Source organism: Thamnophis sirtalis, unplaced genomic scaffold (assembly GCF_051295495.1).
Source record: "Thamnophis sirtalis isolate CommonGarterSnake01/CBP01778 unplaced genomic scaffold, rThaSir2_p1.2 scaffold_4, whole genome shotgun sequence".
Taxonomy (NCBI): Eukaryota; Metazoa; Chordata; class Lepidosauria; order Squamata; family Natricidae; genus Thamnophis; species Thamnophis sirtalis.
In genome coordinates, this window is record NW_028261384.1 from 92,849,314 (window position 1) to 92,868,138 (window position 18,825).

The 18,825-nt window shown below is 39.7% G+C and overlaps 1 protein-coding gene across 1 annotated transcript; it reads left to right on the top strand.

The window, feature by feature from the left end:
* The first annotated feature begins 1,629 nt into the window (after positions 1-1,629).
* NT5C3B (5'-nucleotidase, cytosolic IIIB) lies at positions 1,630-18,762 on the top strand. The gene is made up of 9 exons (XM_014052699.2): positions 1,630-1,900; positions 6,619-6,717; positions 8,903-8,972; positions 12,324-12,370; positions 12,952-13,037; positions 13,167-13,256; positions 14,979-15,141; positions 16,985-17,185; positions 17,881-18,762. Exons 1-9 carry the CDS (start codon positions 1,898-1,900, stop codon positions 18,016-18,018), a joined length of 897 nt encoding a protein of 298 aa, XP_013908174.2. The 5' UTR covers positions 1,630-1,897; the 3' UTR covers positions 18,019-18,762.
* Positions 18,763-18,825: the final 63 nt, after the last annotated feature.

Genomic DNA, 18,825 nt, shown 5'->3' on the forward strand with positions numbered 1-18,825 from the left:
ACTGCCCAGTGCCCAAAATGTGATCGCATGACAGCAGAAAAGGACTGAATGTTGATGCTGCAGCACTGGATCACAGGTATGTCCAGGAATGTCTGTCACAACTTTTATGTTCTCATCATATGATAAATAATAAACATATAGCTGTAATTGGATAGTAAAATGTGAGCCATATAAATTTAATCAATAAATTGGCTTATTTAAATGTAGACACAGCATATAACATGAACATGCAATTCAGATATGACACGCTAATAAATTTTACATTTGACCAAGTATTGATGGCCTTTTATTTTTCAGAGGGATGCTAAAGTCCTAGTTGAATGTATTCATATTTATTGCATATAGAGTCTTATCTTTTTCTGTAAGAGCTTAAGGAGAGTGGGAACATCTTATTGTGTACCTTATTAGAGATAAGATTGATTCCTTCCCCCCTACAATAGTGATTCTCTTAAGTTCAGCTAAAGAATGGGATTGGTCCAAGTCACTCAAGCTCTTACTTATAAGTCCAGCAACATACTGTTCTCCATATCAAAGGAAAGTGGAAAACTACCATACCTATAGCAGTCCTTCTCCCACAGTTAGAAAATGTGACAGCCTTGCTTTCTAGCAGATGTAGAGATAAGGGAATGGATCATCATGGGGTTGTAAGGAAAAGTTACTGGCACCAATAATTCCCTTTGAAACGTCTATAAAATTGGTATTTTTACCAGACCCCCACCCTCCTCTCCCCCTGCCCCCACCCAAATCTTGGAGTTGTCAGGCAAAGCTCTCCTTTCCCCAGCAGCTAAAATAGAGGCACTCCCTTTTCAGGGTGGTGTTTGGGGAAACAAGCCAATTGGAGCCCTAGAGCTCACTGATGTCCTTTGGCTTCCCCAATGAAATATAAAATGCAGAGAAAAAGGCTTATTCCAGTTGCTGCTAGAAACCACTGCTTTCCTGCTGTATCTATTTTTATGCTGTTTTAGTGACGGTGCTTCCTGGATGGAGGCTTCAGCTTGAGGCATGTCATCAACAATTGGTAAGATCAGGTAAAGAAGCTTTGTGGATAATCCCCTAAATGAGCACTACCATGTACTAACTCTGGGGTCCCACAGTTTTTTCCATGGATACTTTTCAAACGTTTTCAAAACTCTTACCAAATTGCCAAATTGTTAAGCGGCAAAAAATATTTTCCTTGCCCCTGAATAAGTAAGGGCTGTATCTTGCCCTAATGTGTCAAAGGGAAAAGAAGGGATTTTTTTTAAATAAAAAAAAACAAGAGTATGATGCAATTAATCTCTGGTACTTAAATGAATTGACTTTAAATCCTCCACTTTGAGAGCAGGATCGATATCAGAAGTTATTAATTAGAAGTATTACTTTTCTCTAGGATCAATAAAGCTATATACGTGTCACACAAGAAGTATACTATTTTTAACAAGAGAGACCGACTGTCAAACTATCTTTAAAATAGCAAGATTCCTTTAAAGCCATTTTATAGTGTTTTAACGGACAGCACGTCTTTTGAGTTTGCCAGGAATAAAATAACTAAAGCCTGATAACGCATCGGCTATTTTCAGAAACTTTCGCTGGGAGGGAAGGCGTATCTACTGTTTGCAGGCAACCCGCCTCACTTCAGGAGGGAGGAGGGGCTGATGCAAGGCGTCTCCTCCCCCGTTGACGGAGAAGGGAACAGGAGAAAAAGGAAGAGCTCTGGCCTTTCGGGACCCGGTTAAGATAAAAACCTCTGCCCGGGTTTCAGGCGCTTAGTTAACGAGTACGGGAGGAGTCGCCTCCGCTGCCTAGAGAAGCTCTACTCGCCTGGCGGCCGTTCACTTTCTGCATTCCTCGGCCTTCCTGAGAAGAACCGGACCGAGGCCCTTCTGCTTGCAGCTGCAGCCTCCGTAGAACCGGAGACATGGTGAGGGGTTTGTAAGGAGCGCCCGTGTGATATTTTGGCCCTTTCTGCGGACGATGCAGTTTAAAAAGCCACCTTGGTGTTTAATGGCTGGCGAGACAAAGTTTGGAGAGCGAAGGGGAAAGCAAATCTTGCCTTTACATCCAGGTTTTGTCTGGATGTCCCCAATAGAGTTGACGGGGAACGCGGTAGGGCAAGGCTGGTATAGGCATACTGAGATAATGGCGGTTCACTCTTCCCCAAGCCAGCACGCTATAGTTCATAGATCCCGAGGGTCACTGGATGACCGCGGGTTTTGTTAAGACTTTTCTGTACCTTTGCTGTCGTTTAATTGCTGTGCTGTGTCCTGAATATGGCAATGTAAATTATGAGATTTGTATTTCAACACACCAGGTGGCATCAAGTAGGATGTGGCAGTTGCATGATCAGATTCATTTGGGTAGAATCAAGATTTTCTCTCAGTAAAGTGTATGGGTGGGCAATTGTCCAAGGAATAGCTTACTTCAGTTTGCCTGAGTTACAGACCCACAGGTACAGATTAAACAGATATGCTTTAGTTTAGTTGGTTGTGTGATTTAGACTTTAGTGCTTCAGTGAATTATCAGAGTCCAGAAATTTACTGATAATCATTTACTGATTATAGTAAATGAAATTGAAAGTGCGTTTAATATAATAATTAAAAAGCCAGATTCAGGTCCATCAGCGTTTTACTAACGGACTCCAGGTGAGACACTTTCTCTCAGCCCAGTCTACAGGTTGTATTTTATTTTGTGTCCATTGCAAATAGAGATCTGAAGCTGAGAATAATCTGAGTAGATTTAATGGTAAATTCAAACCTGTTAATTTTTTATCTGATTTGAGATGATAAAGTGTGTATTACAGATTCAGACTGTGTGCAATTTGTGAAGAATAGAATAAAATTGAATTGAATTGAATTATTTGTCAAGTGTGATTGGACACCCAAGGAATTTGTCTTTGGTGCATATGCTCTCAGTGTACATAAAAGAAAAAAAATACATTCATCAAAAATTATAAGATACAAATTAGTGATAGTCATAGGTTACTTAATAAGCAATTAAATCATACTAGGAAACAAATAAAACAATATAAATCTTAAAGATACAAGCAGCATAGTTATAGTCATAAGTGGGATGAGATAAGTACCGTAATAGGAAGGATAATAATAATAATAATAATAATAATAATAATAATAATAATAGAAATAATAGAAATAGAAATCCAATCATTGACAAATACAGTCTGAGTACTCAGCACCGATATTTCAATGCAGTTTGGCATGGAAAAATGCGCCACTGTATCCATAAAAAGAGGCAAAATCACTGCATGTGAGGGAATTGAAATGCCCAATGGTCAATTAATTAAATGCAAAGAAAATGAAGCCTACAAATACTTAGGCATTGTGCAGTTGGATAACATCAAGCATGGAGAAGTAAAAACTATTGTCAGGCGAGAGTACACCAACAGAGTTAGGAAAATTTTGAAATCTAAATTGAATGGTGGAAACACAATCAAGGCCATAAATACCTGGGCAATACCAGTTATAAGATACACAGCTGGTATAGTTAACTGGACACAAGCTGATTTGGACCTTTTGGACCGAAAAACCAGGAAACTAATGACAATGCACTACAGTTTACATCCACGTGGTGATACTGATAGATTATACCTGCCCCGAAAATCAGGTGGCAGAGGATTATTACAAGTGAAGCAAACAGTTGAAGAAGAAAAACATGCACTGGCTGATTATTTAAAAGAAAGTCAAGAACATCTATTAATCGAAGTAAAGAACAAAAATCTACTGAAGGCCCAACAGACGAAACAAGAATACAGAAAAGATGTGATAAAATCAAGAATGGAAAGTTGGCAGAACAAAGCACTGCATGGCCAATTTCTGGAAAAAATAAAAGATAAAGTGGACAGTGAACAAACTTGGTTATGGTTAACAACAGGTACATTAAAGAAAGAAACAGAGTCACTAATCCTGGCTGCGCAAGAACAAGCTATCCGCACAAATGCCATTAAGGCCAAAATCGAAAAATCCTCTGATGATGCCAAATGCAGACTTTGCAAAGAAGCTGATGAAACTGTTGATCACATACTCAGCTGCTGTAAAAAAATTGCGCAGACTGATTATAAATTGCGGCACAATTCAGTAGCACAATGATCCATTGGAATTTGTGCAAAAATTATAATATTAAAACAGCAACAAACTGGTGGGAACATCAGCCTGAAAAAGTCACCGAAAATCAGATGGTCAAGATCTTGTGGGATTTTCGTATACAAACCGACAAAATACTGGCGCATAATACACCAGACATCACACTGGTTGAGAAAAATAAGGTCACAATCATAGACATCGCAATACCAGGTGATAGCAGGGTCGCCGAGAAGGAACATGAAAAAATCGCAAGATACCAGGACTTAAAAATCAAAATTCAACGACTATGGCACAAACCAGCAGTGATAATTCCAGTGGTAATTGGCACACTGGGTGCTATTCCAAAAGCACTGGAATTACATTTAAAACAGTTAAAAATTGACAAAATCACCATCAGTCAAATGCAAAAAGCCGCACTGCTTGGATCTGCACGCATATTATGAAAATACGTTACGACGTCCTAGGCCCCTGGGTGGGGCCCAACTAGTAACCAATGCCAAATCCGCCGAAACAACTGGCCGCTGTGATACAATTGTATAATAATAATATAGTCTTAGTAATAATTTGACAGTGTTGTGAGAATTAGTTGTTTAGCAGAGTGATGGCATTCGGGAGGAAACTATCCTTTTGTCTAGTTGTTCTGCTGTGCAGTGCCCCATAGTGTCATTTTGAGGGTAGAAGTTGAAACAATTTATGTCCAGGATGTGAGGGATCTGTAGATATTTTCACAGCCCTCTTTTTGACTCATGTGGTATACAGGTCCTCAGTGGAAGGCAGTGGTAGCAATTGTTTTTTATCCAGTTCTAATTATCCATTGAGGTCTGTGTCTGTCTTGTTTGGTTGCAGCGCCAAACTAGACAGTTATAGAAGTGAAGATGACAGACTCAATAATTCCTCTGTAGAACTGAATCTGCAGCTCCTTGGGCAGTTTGAGCTTTCTGAGTTGGTGCAGAAAGAACATTCTTTGTTGTGCTTTTTTGATACATTTTTATGTTAGGTGTCCATTTTAAGTCTTGAGATATGATAGAACCTAGAAACTTGAAGGTCTCTACTGTTGATACTGTGTTGTCTAGTATTGTAAGAGGTGATAGTATAGGAGGATTTCTCCTAAAATCTATCACCATTTGTACGGGTTTGAGTGTGTTTAGTTTAAGATTGTTCTGGTTGCACCACAAGGCTAGTTGTTCAACCTCCTGTCTGTATGCAGATTCGTAGTTGTCTGGAATGAGACCAATCACTGTTGTATCATCTGCAAACTTCAGTATGTTAACAAAGGGATCTTTTGAGATGCAATCATTGATGTATAGAGAGAAGAGACATTGAGAGAGCACACAGTCCATTTACAAGTGTGGTCAGGTACAGCTAGCTGATTTAGTTTCGGGTTAGGGTTAGGAATATGTAAGGAAGATTGTTTTGGTATTAATTGGGAAATTTGGGGAAGCAATACAGAAAATCTAAGCTTTTCTTTAAATGCTACAGATGTGATTGTGCAGAACTGGAAAAAAGGATTTGGGTATTAGTGATGTGATTATTTGAGATGTTAGAGTATTTAAGAGATTGGGGAAGTTGATTGAAAGATTGTAGGCTCAGAATGTAGGACTGAAAGGTTAGAGAAACAAGGAGTGCAAACAACAGGTTTTATATTTTATTTATAGAAAAAAAATCTGCTATTTTAGTTTGTAATACTAGGCATGGGAACAGGGAATTTTCCCATTCACAATATTTTCCTTATTCTGCTTTTTACTACCTGAACTTTTTGATGGGTTTCCTAGGCAACTTTCTCACTGAACCTAATTCTAGTTTACAATCTCTATATAAAGCTACCTGCCTTGATTTTTCTGACTTACCATATAATTAACAGTATGAATCAAAATTCTTAGAGGTACCCTTTCCAGCTTATGGATCAAAATGAATTATTTTTTGTTCACTTCCATATGCATACATAAAGCTTTACAAAGCAACCTGTACTTGGCAGATGTTGAGGAAAGTACCTGACTGTCACCATATTTCCAAAGGAAATTGTGTAGAAAGAAAATGCAGAAAACATTCATACCAACAGTCACTATTTTTCAAAACAGTCAAGCCAACATTTTTAACAAACATATTGGAGTTTGTAGAAAGAGGACTAGACATTTATGTTTATTTTAATTTTGTGAAAGAGGCCAAATTGTTTTTTTCTTTTCTTTTCCAAAGCTGTCATAATTTAGACTATGAACATTGACTTGAATAATTGTGTTTGCATTCCCTTACTAATTAGCTATAGGGGGCTCTCTTTATTACATGATGTTCCTGCTTTTTCAGCATTCCAAACTGGTCACAAGTGATGATAATCTCATAGCAGATTTCAAAACCAAAGTACCAGGAATAGAAAGATATGGAAATTCCCTTATTTTGCTATTTTTGCTGTTCTTCCATGCATCTTGATTGTGGACTTATTTTTATATACATTTTATGTACTTAAGTTTTTATGATTTTTATCAACTGTACAAATGATATTTGTGTTCTAAAATATAATTGCTGTGCATACTATATCTGTCCAAAGGTACCTGAATTGCAGAAAATAACTGTCCGGATGAAGAATCCCGAACATGTAAAAAATATAGTTTCAGCACTCAGGAAAGGTGGAGCAGCAAGACTCCAGGTATGTGTATTTGTATTTGTATTTTGTATTTATTGGACATTTATAGGCCGCCCTTTTCCCTGAGGGGACTCAGGGCGGCTTACAATCAAAAAGGAAGGGGAGTGTAAGACAATACAAAAGAAGTGTGAACAAAAGTAAATTAAACAGTAAAACTCAACATTCACTCAGCATTCGGGGGGGGGGGGTAAAAGTAAACTTATCCCCAGGCCTGATGGGCTAGCCAGTTCTTGAGGGCTGTGCGGAAGGCCTGGACGGTGGTGAGGGTACGAATCTCCACGGGGAGATTGTTCCATAGTGTCGGAGCCGCAACAGAGAAGGCTCTCCTCCGAGTAGTCGCCAGTCGGCACTGACTGGCGGATGGAATACGGAGGAGGCCAACTCTATGCGATCTGATGGGACGCAGGGAGGTGATTGGCAGAAGGCGGTCTCTCAAATAGCCAGATCCACTACCATGGAGCACTTTATAGGTGGTGAGTAGGACCTTGAAGTGCACCCGGAGATCGACAGGTAGCCAGTGCAGCTCACGGAGGATCGGTGTTATGTGGGCGAACCGTGGTGCGCCCACGATCACTCGCGCGGCCGCATTCTGGACTAGCTGAAGTCTCCGGATGCTCTTCAAGGGCAGCCCCATGTAGAGCACATTACAGTATTCCAGCCTGGAGATCACAAGGGCTCGAGTGACTGTTGTGAGGGCCTCCCGATTCAGGTAGGGCCGCAACTGGCGCACCAGGCGAACCTGGGCAAATGCCCCCCTGGTCACAGCTGAGAGATGGTGGTCAAAAGTCAGCTGTGGGTCCAGGAGGACTCCCAAGTTGCGGGCCCTTTCTGAGGGGTGTAAGTTTTGTCCCCCCAGCCTGAGTGATGGTATGTTGGTCAAATTTTTGGGAGGGAAACACAACAGCCACTCGGTCTTGTCTGGGTTGAGTATCAGCTTGTTTGCTCTCATCCAGTCTTTTACGGCTTCTAGACCCTGGTTCATCACGTCCACCGCTTCATTGAGTTGGCACGGGGCGGACAGATACAACTGTGTATCGTCTGCATATTGGTGGTATTTTATCCCGTGCCTTCGGATGATCTCGCCCAGCGGTTTCATGTAAATGTTAAATAGTAGGGGGGATAGGACCGAGCCCTGCGGCACCCCATAAGTTAGGGGCCTCAGGGACGATCTCTGCCCCCCCACCAACACCGACTGCGACCTGTCCGAGCGATAGGAGGAGAACCACTGCAAAACAGTGCCGCCCACCCCTATCTCCCGCAGTCGTCGCAGAAGGATACCATGGTCGATGGTATCGAAAGCCGCTGAGAGGTCCAGGAGAACTAGGATGGAAGCATGGCCTCCATCCCTAGCTCTCCAGAGATCATCGGTCAATGCGACCAAAGCGGTTTCTGTGCTGTAACCGGGTCTGAAGCCAGACTGGAAGGGGTCAAGATAGTTAGCTTCCTCCAAGGTACGCTGAAGCTGGAGAGCCACCACCTTCTCAACAACCTTCCCTACAAAGGGGAGGTTGGAGACTGGACGATAGTTATTAAGAACAGCTGGATCCAAGGACGGTTTCTTCAGGAGGGGTCTCACCACCGCTGTCTTGAGCGCGGTGGGAAAGTACCCCTCCCGAAGAGAGGCGGTAACAACCGCCTGGATCCAGCCTCGTGTCACCTCACTGCTGTTGGCAACCAGCCAGGAGGGACACGGGTCCAGTATGCAGGTGGAGGCACTCACAGCTCGCATAGCCTTGTCCACATCCCCGGAGGCAACTTCCTGAAACTCAACCCAGAGATGGTTTGCCAAGTCTTCTCCTTGTGTCTCGGCTGGATCTACTGGGGTGGAGTCCAGGTCCGCTCGAAACCGGGCAACTTTGTCCGCCAAGAACTGGACATACTCCTCAGCCAGATGTGACTCTTTTTATAATCTTAGTTTCTTTCCCACCTCTTTTCAGGATATCTAACAATTCTAACAATTTCACCAGCATAAAACAATAGTAGGCAGAGGACCGGGACAAAACTAAATGTAACTTAAAATTAATTGCAGTTAATATTGAATGTTGCATCAAAGCTTTTGTAGAATAAGTTGTAAATCCCTGATATAGAGACCTAATTGTTAAGTGGCTCTGTTGTATGGTGATGAAGGATGCCAGCTCAACACAATATTCCTTGCTAAATTACTAAATCTTCTTTTCTGTTCATCCAGGTCATTTCTGATTTTGACATGACCCTTACTCGGTTTGGCTTCAATGGGAAGCGCTGTCCTACTTCGCACAGTGAGTGTAATTTCTGGCCTTTTTAAATAGTCAATTCTCTTTTGAAAAAAAATATTCTTCTCCTTGTTGGTTTTCCTTCTCTTTTTCTTGGTGTTTTCCCAAATTTTGGCTTCAATCTCATTCTTTACAAGATGGCTTGTAAAAGCTTCTCAAATTATTTTTTCTTATGTTTTTCTTCCTATTGCTCCTGATCTTTAGGCCACTTTTAAGTAAGTCATTGGTACACTGTATATGTGAGTATATTCACATGATATCCTAACCCCAGTCTAATTATAATTTGGCTAATATAAGATAATTATAACCAGGGTGATCCAGGTTTTAATGGTTAAGCACCATTTTACTGAAATAGTACTTTATCTTATATATGTATAAATATTTTTTAACTATAATGCCTTATTGGAGCCAAAGGAACTTAGACAGACAAGGGTATGACTAAACCTTGTCCAGGCTATTTTGTACTCCCATGTTACATATGTTTGGAGCAATGGTGGGTTCCTACTGGTCTGTACCGATACACCCGTTCCAGTAGCGGAAATCGGGCGTACATTTGAATACCTCCTCGCCTCCTTCTGGCCTACTGAAAAAAAGAGCAGTTCCACTCTCCCCTCTCACTTTCCTCAGCCTACGGGCTATTCAGGGGGTGGGGGAAAGTGCCTCTCAGCTGCCCCTCCAGGAGGACCACTGTATATCCAACACGGGTGCGAGATTGAAGGTGCAACTGCAGGTGAAGAGTGCCGAGGGGTTTTGGCAGCACGAGAGAAAGAGTTCAAAGTCAGTGGAGGTGGTGTGCGGCTGGTATGCCTTATTCTGACTTTCCCTGGGTGCAAAATGCTTTAAAAAATAAAATTTTAGGGTTTTTTTGGGGGGGTGTGTTGTGAAGGGTTAGGTGTGTGTGAGGAGGAGAGAGAGAAAGAAAGAGAAAGATACATATCCATCCATACAAAAAAAAATCCACAAAGTGAAAACAAAGCAACAAAATCCAGCTGCCATAACTGCAATTATAAATAGCAAAAAGTAAAACACTTTTTTACAACTTTGAAAATATATCCAGAGAGATCAAAGCGGCTTTAAGACACAATTTAAGTGTATAGTCAATTAAAGGTGTAAGATAATGAAAATACCTTTGCTTGGCAACCAGAGATCAACAAAATAGGTGTTAGATGGACCTGTTTAACAAATGCCTGGATCTAGCTAGCATCAACCTCAACACACCTGAGCATCTTGTCAGGGCCATTACAATTGTTCTAGAGTGCTTTTTAAAAGCTCACTCTCCTAAAGATGAGTTCATAATTTCTAGATCCATCTAGTCATTCCCTTTCATAATCATCAATTTCCAGAATTCAGCTGGTCATCCCATAGTATTCAACCGGACTACACTATGTGTCTATTGATAAATAGAATGTAAGTCCTGATGGATAAGGATATTTATTCCAGAATCTAACAAACAAATTACAACATACTGTGTCAGTTTCTATCATATTTCCCAGCAAGCCAAAATCAAAGAGGCACTAAATTGTGCAGAATTATGTAATTATGTCTAATAAATTATATCTGGTACCGTGTTTCCCCAAAAATATGACATGTCCTGAAAATAAGGCCAGTCACATTTTTCAGATGGGCAAAAATATAAGCCCTCCCTGAAAATAAGCCCCCTGGACAACCCCTCCTCCATCCAGGCAGAGCTCCTCTTATTGACCTAGCAGGCAAAGGCGCTCATATTGCTTGATGCCTTCGGGATACCGCTGAGTTGCTGAGTGGCACTGTGCCCAGCTGGAGAGGGGGGTTGCCAAGCAGCTGCTGTCTTGCGAGTGGGCTCCCGAAGAGCCGGGCACACCCGGGAACAGGGGTGAATGGCTGTGTTGCGCTGTCAAAGCAGCGCAACACAGCAGCCATGAAGTGACCACGCTCATGAGCAGCCACCCAGCAAACCCCTTTTCCAGCTGACCACAGCGCCATTCACTGACCTAGGGGTATCGCCAAGCCATGTGACCACCTGTTCGTCGCCCCCGTCTCCCAAGGCTTGGTGGCTTTGGAATGCACCGAGGTCAGTGAATGGTGCTCTGCACAGCTGGAGAGGGAGTTTATCGAGCAGCTGTTCCTCTCCCAGCCTCACAATGCTCTGGCCCAACTCTCCCTGCAGAGCCAGGGCACTGCCTCCGCCGCCATCCCAGCTTGGCTTTTTCTGCGGCTTCCAAACCACGGAAGTAGTCTGCCGAGTCTTCCGGCAGTGACCGATCTGGGAATATGCTCTATGGTTGTGGCCCAGTTGCTGGCAGAGCGTACTCCCAGAGCAACCACTGCCAAAGGCCAGCACATCGATTCCAGAGAAAGAGTAAGAAGAGAAAGGAAGGAAGGAAGGGAGAGAGAGACAAAGATAGAAAGAGAAAGAAAGAAGGAAGGAAGGAAAGAAAGAGAACTTATGACCACAATTGAGCCCAACATTTTGGTTGCTAAGTAAGAGTGTTGTTAAATGAGTTTTACCACATTATACAAGTGGGCCATACCCACCCGGTCACATGACCGCCAAGCCACATCCACAAAATAGGCCACACCCACAGCATAGGTAGTAAAATATTTTGAAACCCACGACTGGTTTGGAGTGCAAAAAAAAAAAGAAATCATGTGATCCCTTAGCTATTCCAGTCTCTTTCTTGCCTATTTCTAAGGTGGAGGGGAGAATTTCCTCAGAGAATTCCCTTTGCCCATCTGAGTTGAAATAATATTTTGAAATATGGTTTTAGCTTAATGAATTTAATTTAAATTTACATTTTAAAATTGTGATTAAGGCACTCATTCTTAACCAGGATGTAATTCTTGATTGATAGAACACATTCTATTTAATGTAATCTAATTGTTATTTCAACATAATCTAAAATAGATCTGATTTAAAATTTTCATATATAATAAGTGTTGGAAAATATGATTTCACAAAGTGAGAAGCACTGCTATCTGGAAAATAATAATCTGTTAGGAAACTTTGCATGTATAAATAATTTACACAGGTCTAAAGTACTACTCTCTGGCACTTTTGTCTAATTTTTTTTTCAACTAGGAAGTATACACAATTTTCATTCTTATTTTTACAGGCTCAGAAACTAGAAACTTGCTTTTTAGTAATAAACATAGTTATAGTTTTTTTAACATTCAGTTTAAAGTTATTAGATTTTATGCCCCAGTTACAATTCTGGTTTTGCATAGTATATAGCCACCTGCATATTATTATTGATTTGCATTAATCCTTTTTATTTGAAAACTCAGAACATGCTTTTAAAACACCGCATGTTCAAAATAAATTTAGAATCAGCATTACTGTGTATAAGAGTTTCTAGAAATCTGCTTGTATCTCTTCAGATATCATAGATAACTGTCGGGTCATCAGTGAAGAAGGCAGAAAAAAGGTATGAGCTTCTAGGAATTCTTCAGCAAATATCCAAATTAAAATCCAAACTGATATTCATGACCTGCTATCAGGAACCCTAGGAATTATAATTTTTTTCTTTTAGGCTTTTTTTAGCTAGAGAAAAATTTGCTGTTTTAATGCATGAGACTCTTTTTGAAGATTGGAAACTTCAAATATTAAGAATTCAATTGCTAAAAGAGTATATTGGGGCAGTTCACGTTCTTTCCATTTTTATACCATGTTTGGAAAATGGGAGTTCGTTTTTTAAAGTTTCACTGAATTTAGAATCAGTTGATGTGAAGGTGACTGCTGATACTTATGAGAATCGTCATGTAACTTAAAATCAGCTTTGGAGATTCCAGTTTTGCCTGCTAGTAAATGTTATTAAAATGGTGCCAGAGATTAAACCTTTTCAGCAGTGGCCAATCTATTAACATTATCTAATGTTCCATGTAAATTATATAGAGAAAGGTAATACCAGTGTTCCAATTTTAAAACTCCTTATAATTCAGTGATATTTATCAGCTTTGAAAATCTGTTTTTCTTTGAACAAATGTGTTGATTCTGCCCAAACTGCAGCTGAAAGATTTACTCCATCATTACTATCCTATTGAAATTGACCCTTATCGGACTATGGAGGACAAACTCCCCCTCATGATTGAATGGTGAGCATTGTACTAAAGATGTCCCAAAACAATTTGCAGGCTGGAATTTGGGGAGGGGTGTGTTTGGTTGCTTAGAAGGTGGGTGAATTAGCTCCGCTGACAAGAGCACCTGACACTGATGTTTTCCAGGTGGACTAAAGCCCATAACCTCCTGTCCCAGGAAAAGATTCTGAAGAATGATATTGCCCAAATAGTGAAAGAATCAGATGTTAAACTCAGGTATGAGATTTGCATGTTGGATACAAAATCAATTCAAGAAAGAGGTAAATTATCCAAGTATAATTACAATGATTTCTTCTTGGTATCAAATATTCCCCCGTTATGTGAAGATGGAATTTTGCATATGGAATTAAACATAAAAACTGGCCGAAAGTTTTAAGTTTTAATATTGCACATTTAATAGATTGCCAAGATACTATGATGGTTTTAACTATGAGAATCATTTGTAAGACATTTTTTTCCATGCTGTCATAACTTTGAGCAATCACTAAACCAGTATTTTTCAACCACTGTGCCGCGGCACGCTAGTGTGCCGTGACATAGTGTAAGGTGTGCCGTGGGAAAATTACTTTATATATAGTCAATATAGGCACAGAGTTAAATTTTTTTAACATTTTCTAATGGTGGTGTGCCTCGTGATTTTTTCATGAAAAAAGTGTGCCTTTGCACAAAAAAGGTTGAAAAACACTGCACTAAACAAATGGTTGGACGTTGAGAACTACCTATAGCTGTGATGGCAATCCTTTTTTGGCTGCCATGCCAAAAGCGGGGGGGGGGAAGCACAGGGGGTCATGTGCTGGTGTGCCACACCCATAATGCTACACGCCCTCCCCAGCGTGCACGCATGCACATGATCAGCAACCCGTCCCCGCTTTTGCTGTGGTTTTTTTCGCATCACCTGGCTCCAGACTTTCTAGGAGCCTGGGGAGGGCGAAAACAGCTTCCCCCCACCCCCCCAGATTCCCTCTGGAGGCCTTGGGAGCTTTCCTGAAGCCTTCCGACGGCAAAAAATGGACCTACGGGGAACCCGGAAATTCGGGAAGAATGACTTCCAGTTTGTCCGTAGGGCTGGTTTTCGACCTCCAGAGCCTTCAGAGGCCTTCAGGAGGCTTCCCTGAAAGCTCCAGAGGGCAAAAAACGGTCCTGCAAGCAAACCAGAAGTCCATCCCCAAATTTCCGGTTCGCCTGTGGGGCCGGTTTTTTACACTTTGGTGACTTCAGGGAAGCCTCTGGAGGGTGAAAAACGGCCTCAAAAAAAGGCCGAAGTCAGCTGGCCAGTGCACGTGCGCTGGCCAGCTGAGGCAATGCCCTGAGAAATGGCTCCATGTGCCACCTGTGGCATGCATGCCATAGGTTCGCCATCACAAATCTATTGTAAGATTTCCTACCCAGCATGAACTCACATGTTAAGAAAAGGATTTGCTACCACCTGATGTTTATGTACATGGGTTTTCATTTGATAGAACTTTAAGCCATTGTTTAAATCATCCATCCAAAGCGTACGTTTAAATAATATATTTAAATTATAAATTTGACATTCCATACTAACCAATCAATTTATTTACTGGAACTATTGCAATTAAGCACACGTGTACTATCTTGAAAGCTTTCCTTTTATAAATACAGATTTGACGATTTTATATATTTTAGAAAATCACATCCTGTTTTAATGTTTAGCTAACAGTCAAAAGCTTTTGTCTTTTTTTATCTGCAATCCTTATTTGTTCCAAGAAACTGATAAGTGAATGGACAAGTTCACTGTTTACTGTTGATAATATAAAAAGGTCATTTTTTTTCTGTCAGTACTTGTGTTCTTCAGGAAATCATTGCCCTTTTAAGCTAATCTATTAGAAACATTGGGACTTTGCCAATGCCGTTTAGATATAAATGCCCATATTTCACAACATTAGCCTAATGTTGTCTTTCTTTTCTTGCATTTAGAGATGGCTTCAACATTTTCTTTGACCAGCTGCATGAGAACAAAGTCCCCCTGTTCATCTTTTCAGCAGGTGTAGGTGATGTGCTAGAGGAAATAATTCATCAGGCCGGTGTATTCCACCCTAACATCAATGTGGTCTCCAATTATATGGACTTTGATGACAATGTGAGTTGAATCATCTCTTTTTGCCCTCTTCAACTCCTCTGATCTGGAAGCATTCCAAGGATTCTGCTATTTTACCCTGATGGAAGTATCTTCAAAATGCTTCCTATAGAATCAGAGGTGGTGTCACGAGCCAATAAATAACAAACTTCTAGGCATTGCCACAATGTACAGAATTTTGAATACTGCAGTTACAATAAATATCTTAGGCACTTGGATCTAATTTTTTTAAGTGATAACAGTTGGGATGTGCTGTGCTGTTTTGGCTGTAGAGGCTATGACTTTTCCTATATTAAAATATTCTATATAGAAAATCAGAAGATATGGGAAGGATTTGATTCATCTTTTCTCTCCATGTTCTTTTCCTGTGTGAGAAGTTTTTGTATGAAATAGCATTTACTTATATGACTGATCACCTGCCGTTTGAAGGACCTTGGTTTATTTATTTTCATGGAGAAGTAGAACATAGAAATAGAAAAGTATATAGTTTGAAAATATTTAAATATTCAATCTTTGCTGTCTAAAGCAGAACATTTATGAATATATCAATTTACAACAGTTCATTTAGTAACAGTTTGAAGTTACTATAGCACTGGAAAAAAAGGTGACTTATGACAGTTTTCACACTTGCAACAATTGCAGCATCTCCATGATCATGTAATCAAAATTAAGACACTTAGCAACTGACTCATATTTATCATGGTTGCAGTGTCCCGGTATCACATGATCACCTTTTGTAACCTTCTGCTAAGCAAAGCAAAAAGGGTAATCAGTTTTCACTTAAAGACTTGGTAACTTAGCAACTGCAGTGACTTAACACCGATGGCAAGAAAGATTGTAATATGGGGAAAAACTCAACTGTCTCTCTTGGCAACAAATTTTGAACTCAGTTGTGGTCATAAGATGAGGATTACCTGTATAAGAGTCATGGTGGCGCAAGGGTTAGAATGCAGTACTACAGGCTACTTCTGCTTACTGCTGGCTGCCTACAATTTGGCAGTTTGAATCCCACCAGGCTCAAGGTTGACTCACCCTTCCATCCTTCCAGGGTTGGTAAAATGAGACCACAGATTGTTGGAGGCAATATGATTACTCTGTAAATAGCTTAGAGAGAACTGTAAAGCATTGTGACGTGGTATATATGGTAAGTCTAAATGCTACTGCTATCCACAAAAAGTATATTACATTCCAGTGATGGCAAACCTTTTAGGCACAGAGTGCCCAACTGGAAGGCACACGTCTGCGTGCCAGAGTGCCGGAAACCTGACGGCTAGCTGACTGAGCTGGGGGGATGGCACACATGCCTACAGAGAGGGCTCTGTGTGTCACCGCTGTCATGTGTGCCATAGTTTCGCCATCAGAGTTATATTCTTTTCAAGTTCAGTATCCTTGAGGTTGTTCAAACTATGTTTAGTAGAGCCATTTCTAAAATATGTTAAGAATGCTGTTTTATGGAGATAGAGCTTGGATTTTTTTCTCAGCTTTTAGTTAAAATTAATTTTCTTCCTATAGATCTGGTTGCTTTAGGGATGTCTTTAATTCAATTTAAGAGAATTATTAATAAAATCCATTTTTTTAAAATAAAGAACCTTTGCTGCTTAGGCTTTGAAAGCACCAGAAGTGTTCTCAAGCAGTGGATTTTGGACACGAAACTTCAGTTTAATCTAAGCCTGGTATTTAATCTTATAATTTGGGAGATTATTCTTAAAAGAGTTACGCCAGCTTCTATTTATCATCTTTCCAATATCAAAATTCCATACTCTTATGGGTGTGCATGTCCACAGAAGTTTTCTAAGGTGCATTTTGCCATTTTTGTGTTATAAACCCATCATGTTTGCCTTCAAAGGGCATTCTGCAAGGTTTCAAAGAGCCTCTTATCCACATCTACAACAAGAACAACACAGTCCTGAAGAACACAGAGTATTTCCAGCAACTGTGCACAAGAACAAATATCTTATTGCTTGGAGATTCCATGGGTGACCTCAGTATGGCAGATGGTGTTGCCGACATGGAGAATATCCTCCGGATTGGCTTCCTTAATGATAGGGTGAGTTGAGAGTATCTAGATGGCTAAAACAGATGGTGAAAGCCTTGTCTGGAAGTAAACTAAGGTACCTATTACAAGTAGAAGAATTTGGGTTCCATATAAGATGGTTGGCTTGGGAGGGTATGACAAGTTTCACTAGAAAGTAAGAGCTGTTTTATCTTGTGTGCTTAATGTTGTTCCTGCCTTGTAGTCTTTTCCAACCTTACAAATAAATAGGTTCTGTCTAAAAGGACAATAGTGTAATGATGGAATAGCATCAATCTTCTCTAGGTCTCTAAGCTTTAATTTTATCTACTAGATGATAATAAGAGGTGACTTGAAATATTTTATTAGCAGTAGAGATTAATAGAAGTAGCTAGATTTATTATCGAGTTGTGATTTTTGATTAGAATGACTACAGTGGCACATGTCTGCTAGCTTTCATGTTCTTCAGAGCTTTTCATCAGCAAGTTGTTACCACAGAAAGGAGGGATGAGAAAGAAACAAGATAATTTAAACATTAGGCTAGTTTTGCACCATGCAGTAATTCTTCCAATTCAATTTTGAGGTGGGATTTTTAGTCATTTATATTGGGTTTCTCATGGCATTTCATACAAAGAAAATGTTCTGCCATAATATTAGTATCTAGAGAAACTATAGACTGCAGGTTTGTTGAAATTAATACTAATAAAGTATTTATACTTTATCCCATACAGGTGGAAGAACGGCGGGAAAAATACATTGAGGCTTATGATATTGTATTGGAGAAAGATGAAACATTGGATGTGGTAAATGGTATTTTACACTTCATCCTTGCCCAAACTCTGTATACGCCCTTAACTCTTGACAACTAGTTTCCTTTTGCAATATTCCCCTCAGTGTTCTTTAAATTTCCATAATCATAGAATAGGGCCCAGCTAACATTAATCTTATTTTTACTTTTACTATATTGTTAATTAAAATGGCATCACAATTGTACCAGGATATCTACTAATTTAACAGACAATTTTTTCTTGGTCAAATCAGACTCATTTGACTATTTAAATATTCTTAAAAGAACAATATGGGAGTGATATTGATTAGACTTGTCTATTATCACTTCCTTTTTTCTCCTAAATAGAAATTAATAGTAATAATATGGTATAGCCCACTTTAAGATACATTGCAATTATTGAAATAATCTTGCTGTGGGAAACAATTTGGTATTATTGGTGATGCTATTTTAATGCAAATGACTTGTGGAATGTGGGTTGAAGGACTTTCTGGGTGAGTAACTTTGTTGGAATTCTATGTATTTGGGCATGTTCTAAATTGAATATGTAAGTGAATTTAGATTCCAGATATAATGTAAACTATCTTTAAAATAAGGTTAATACATATTGGCCCTAGTAGTTATTGAGCTTTTTCTAATGAAAACTAACATGTATAACAAATAAGTTTAACTCTCGTAATTAAAATGTATGCATAACTTAAGGATTTTTGTTTGATTTGTATGCAAACCTTTGAATTTCTGGTGTTCTGTATCTTGCTTTCATGAAACATTAATTTTCCAAAACGTTTTTGAACAATATATGGCCCAAATCCATCTTTCCCACAAATTTTTCAACATTTTTTTTATTTAAAAGACGTAAATATAATAAAACAAATGTCTTATTTTGAAC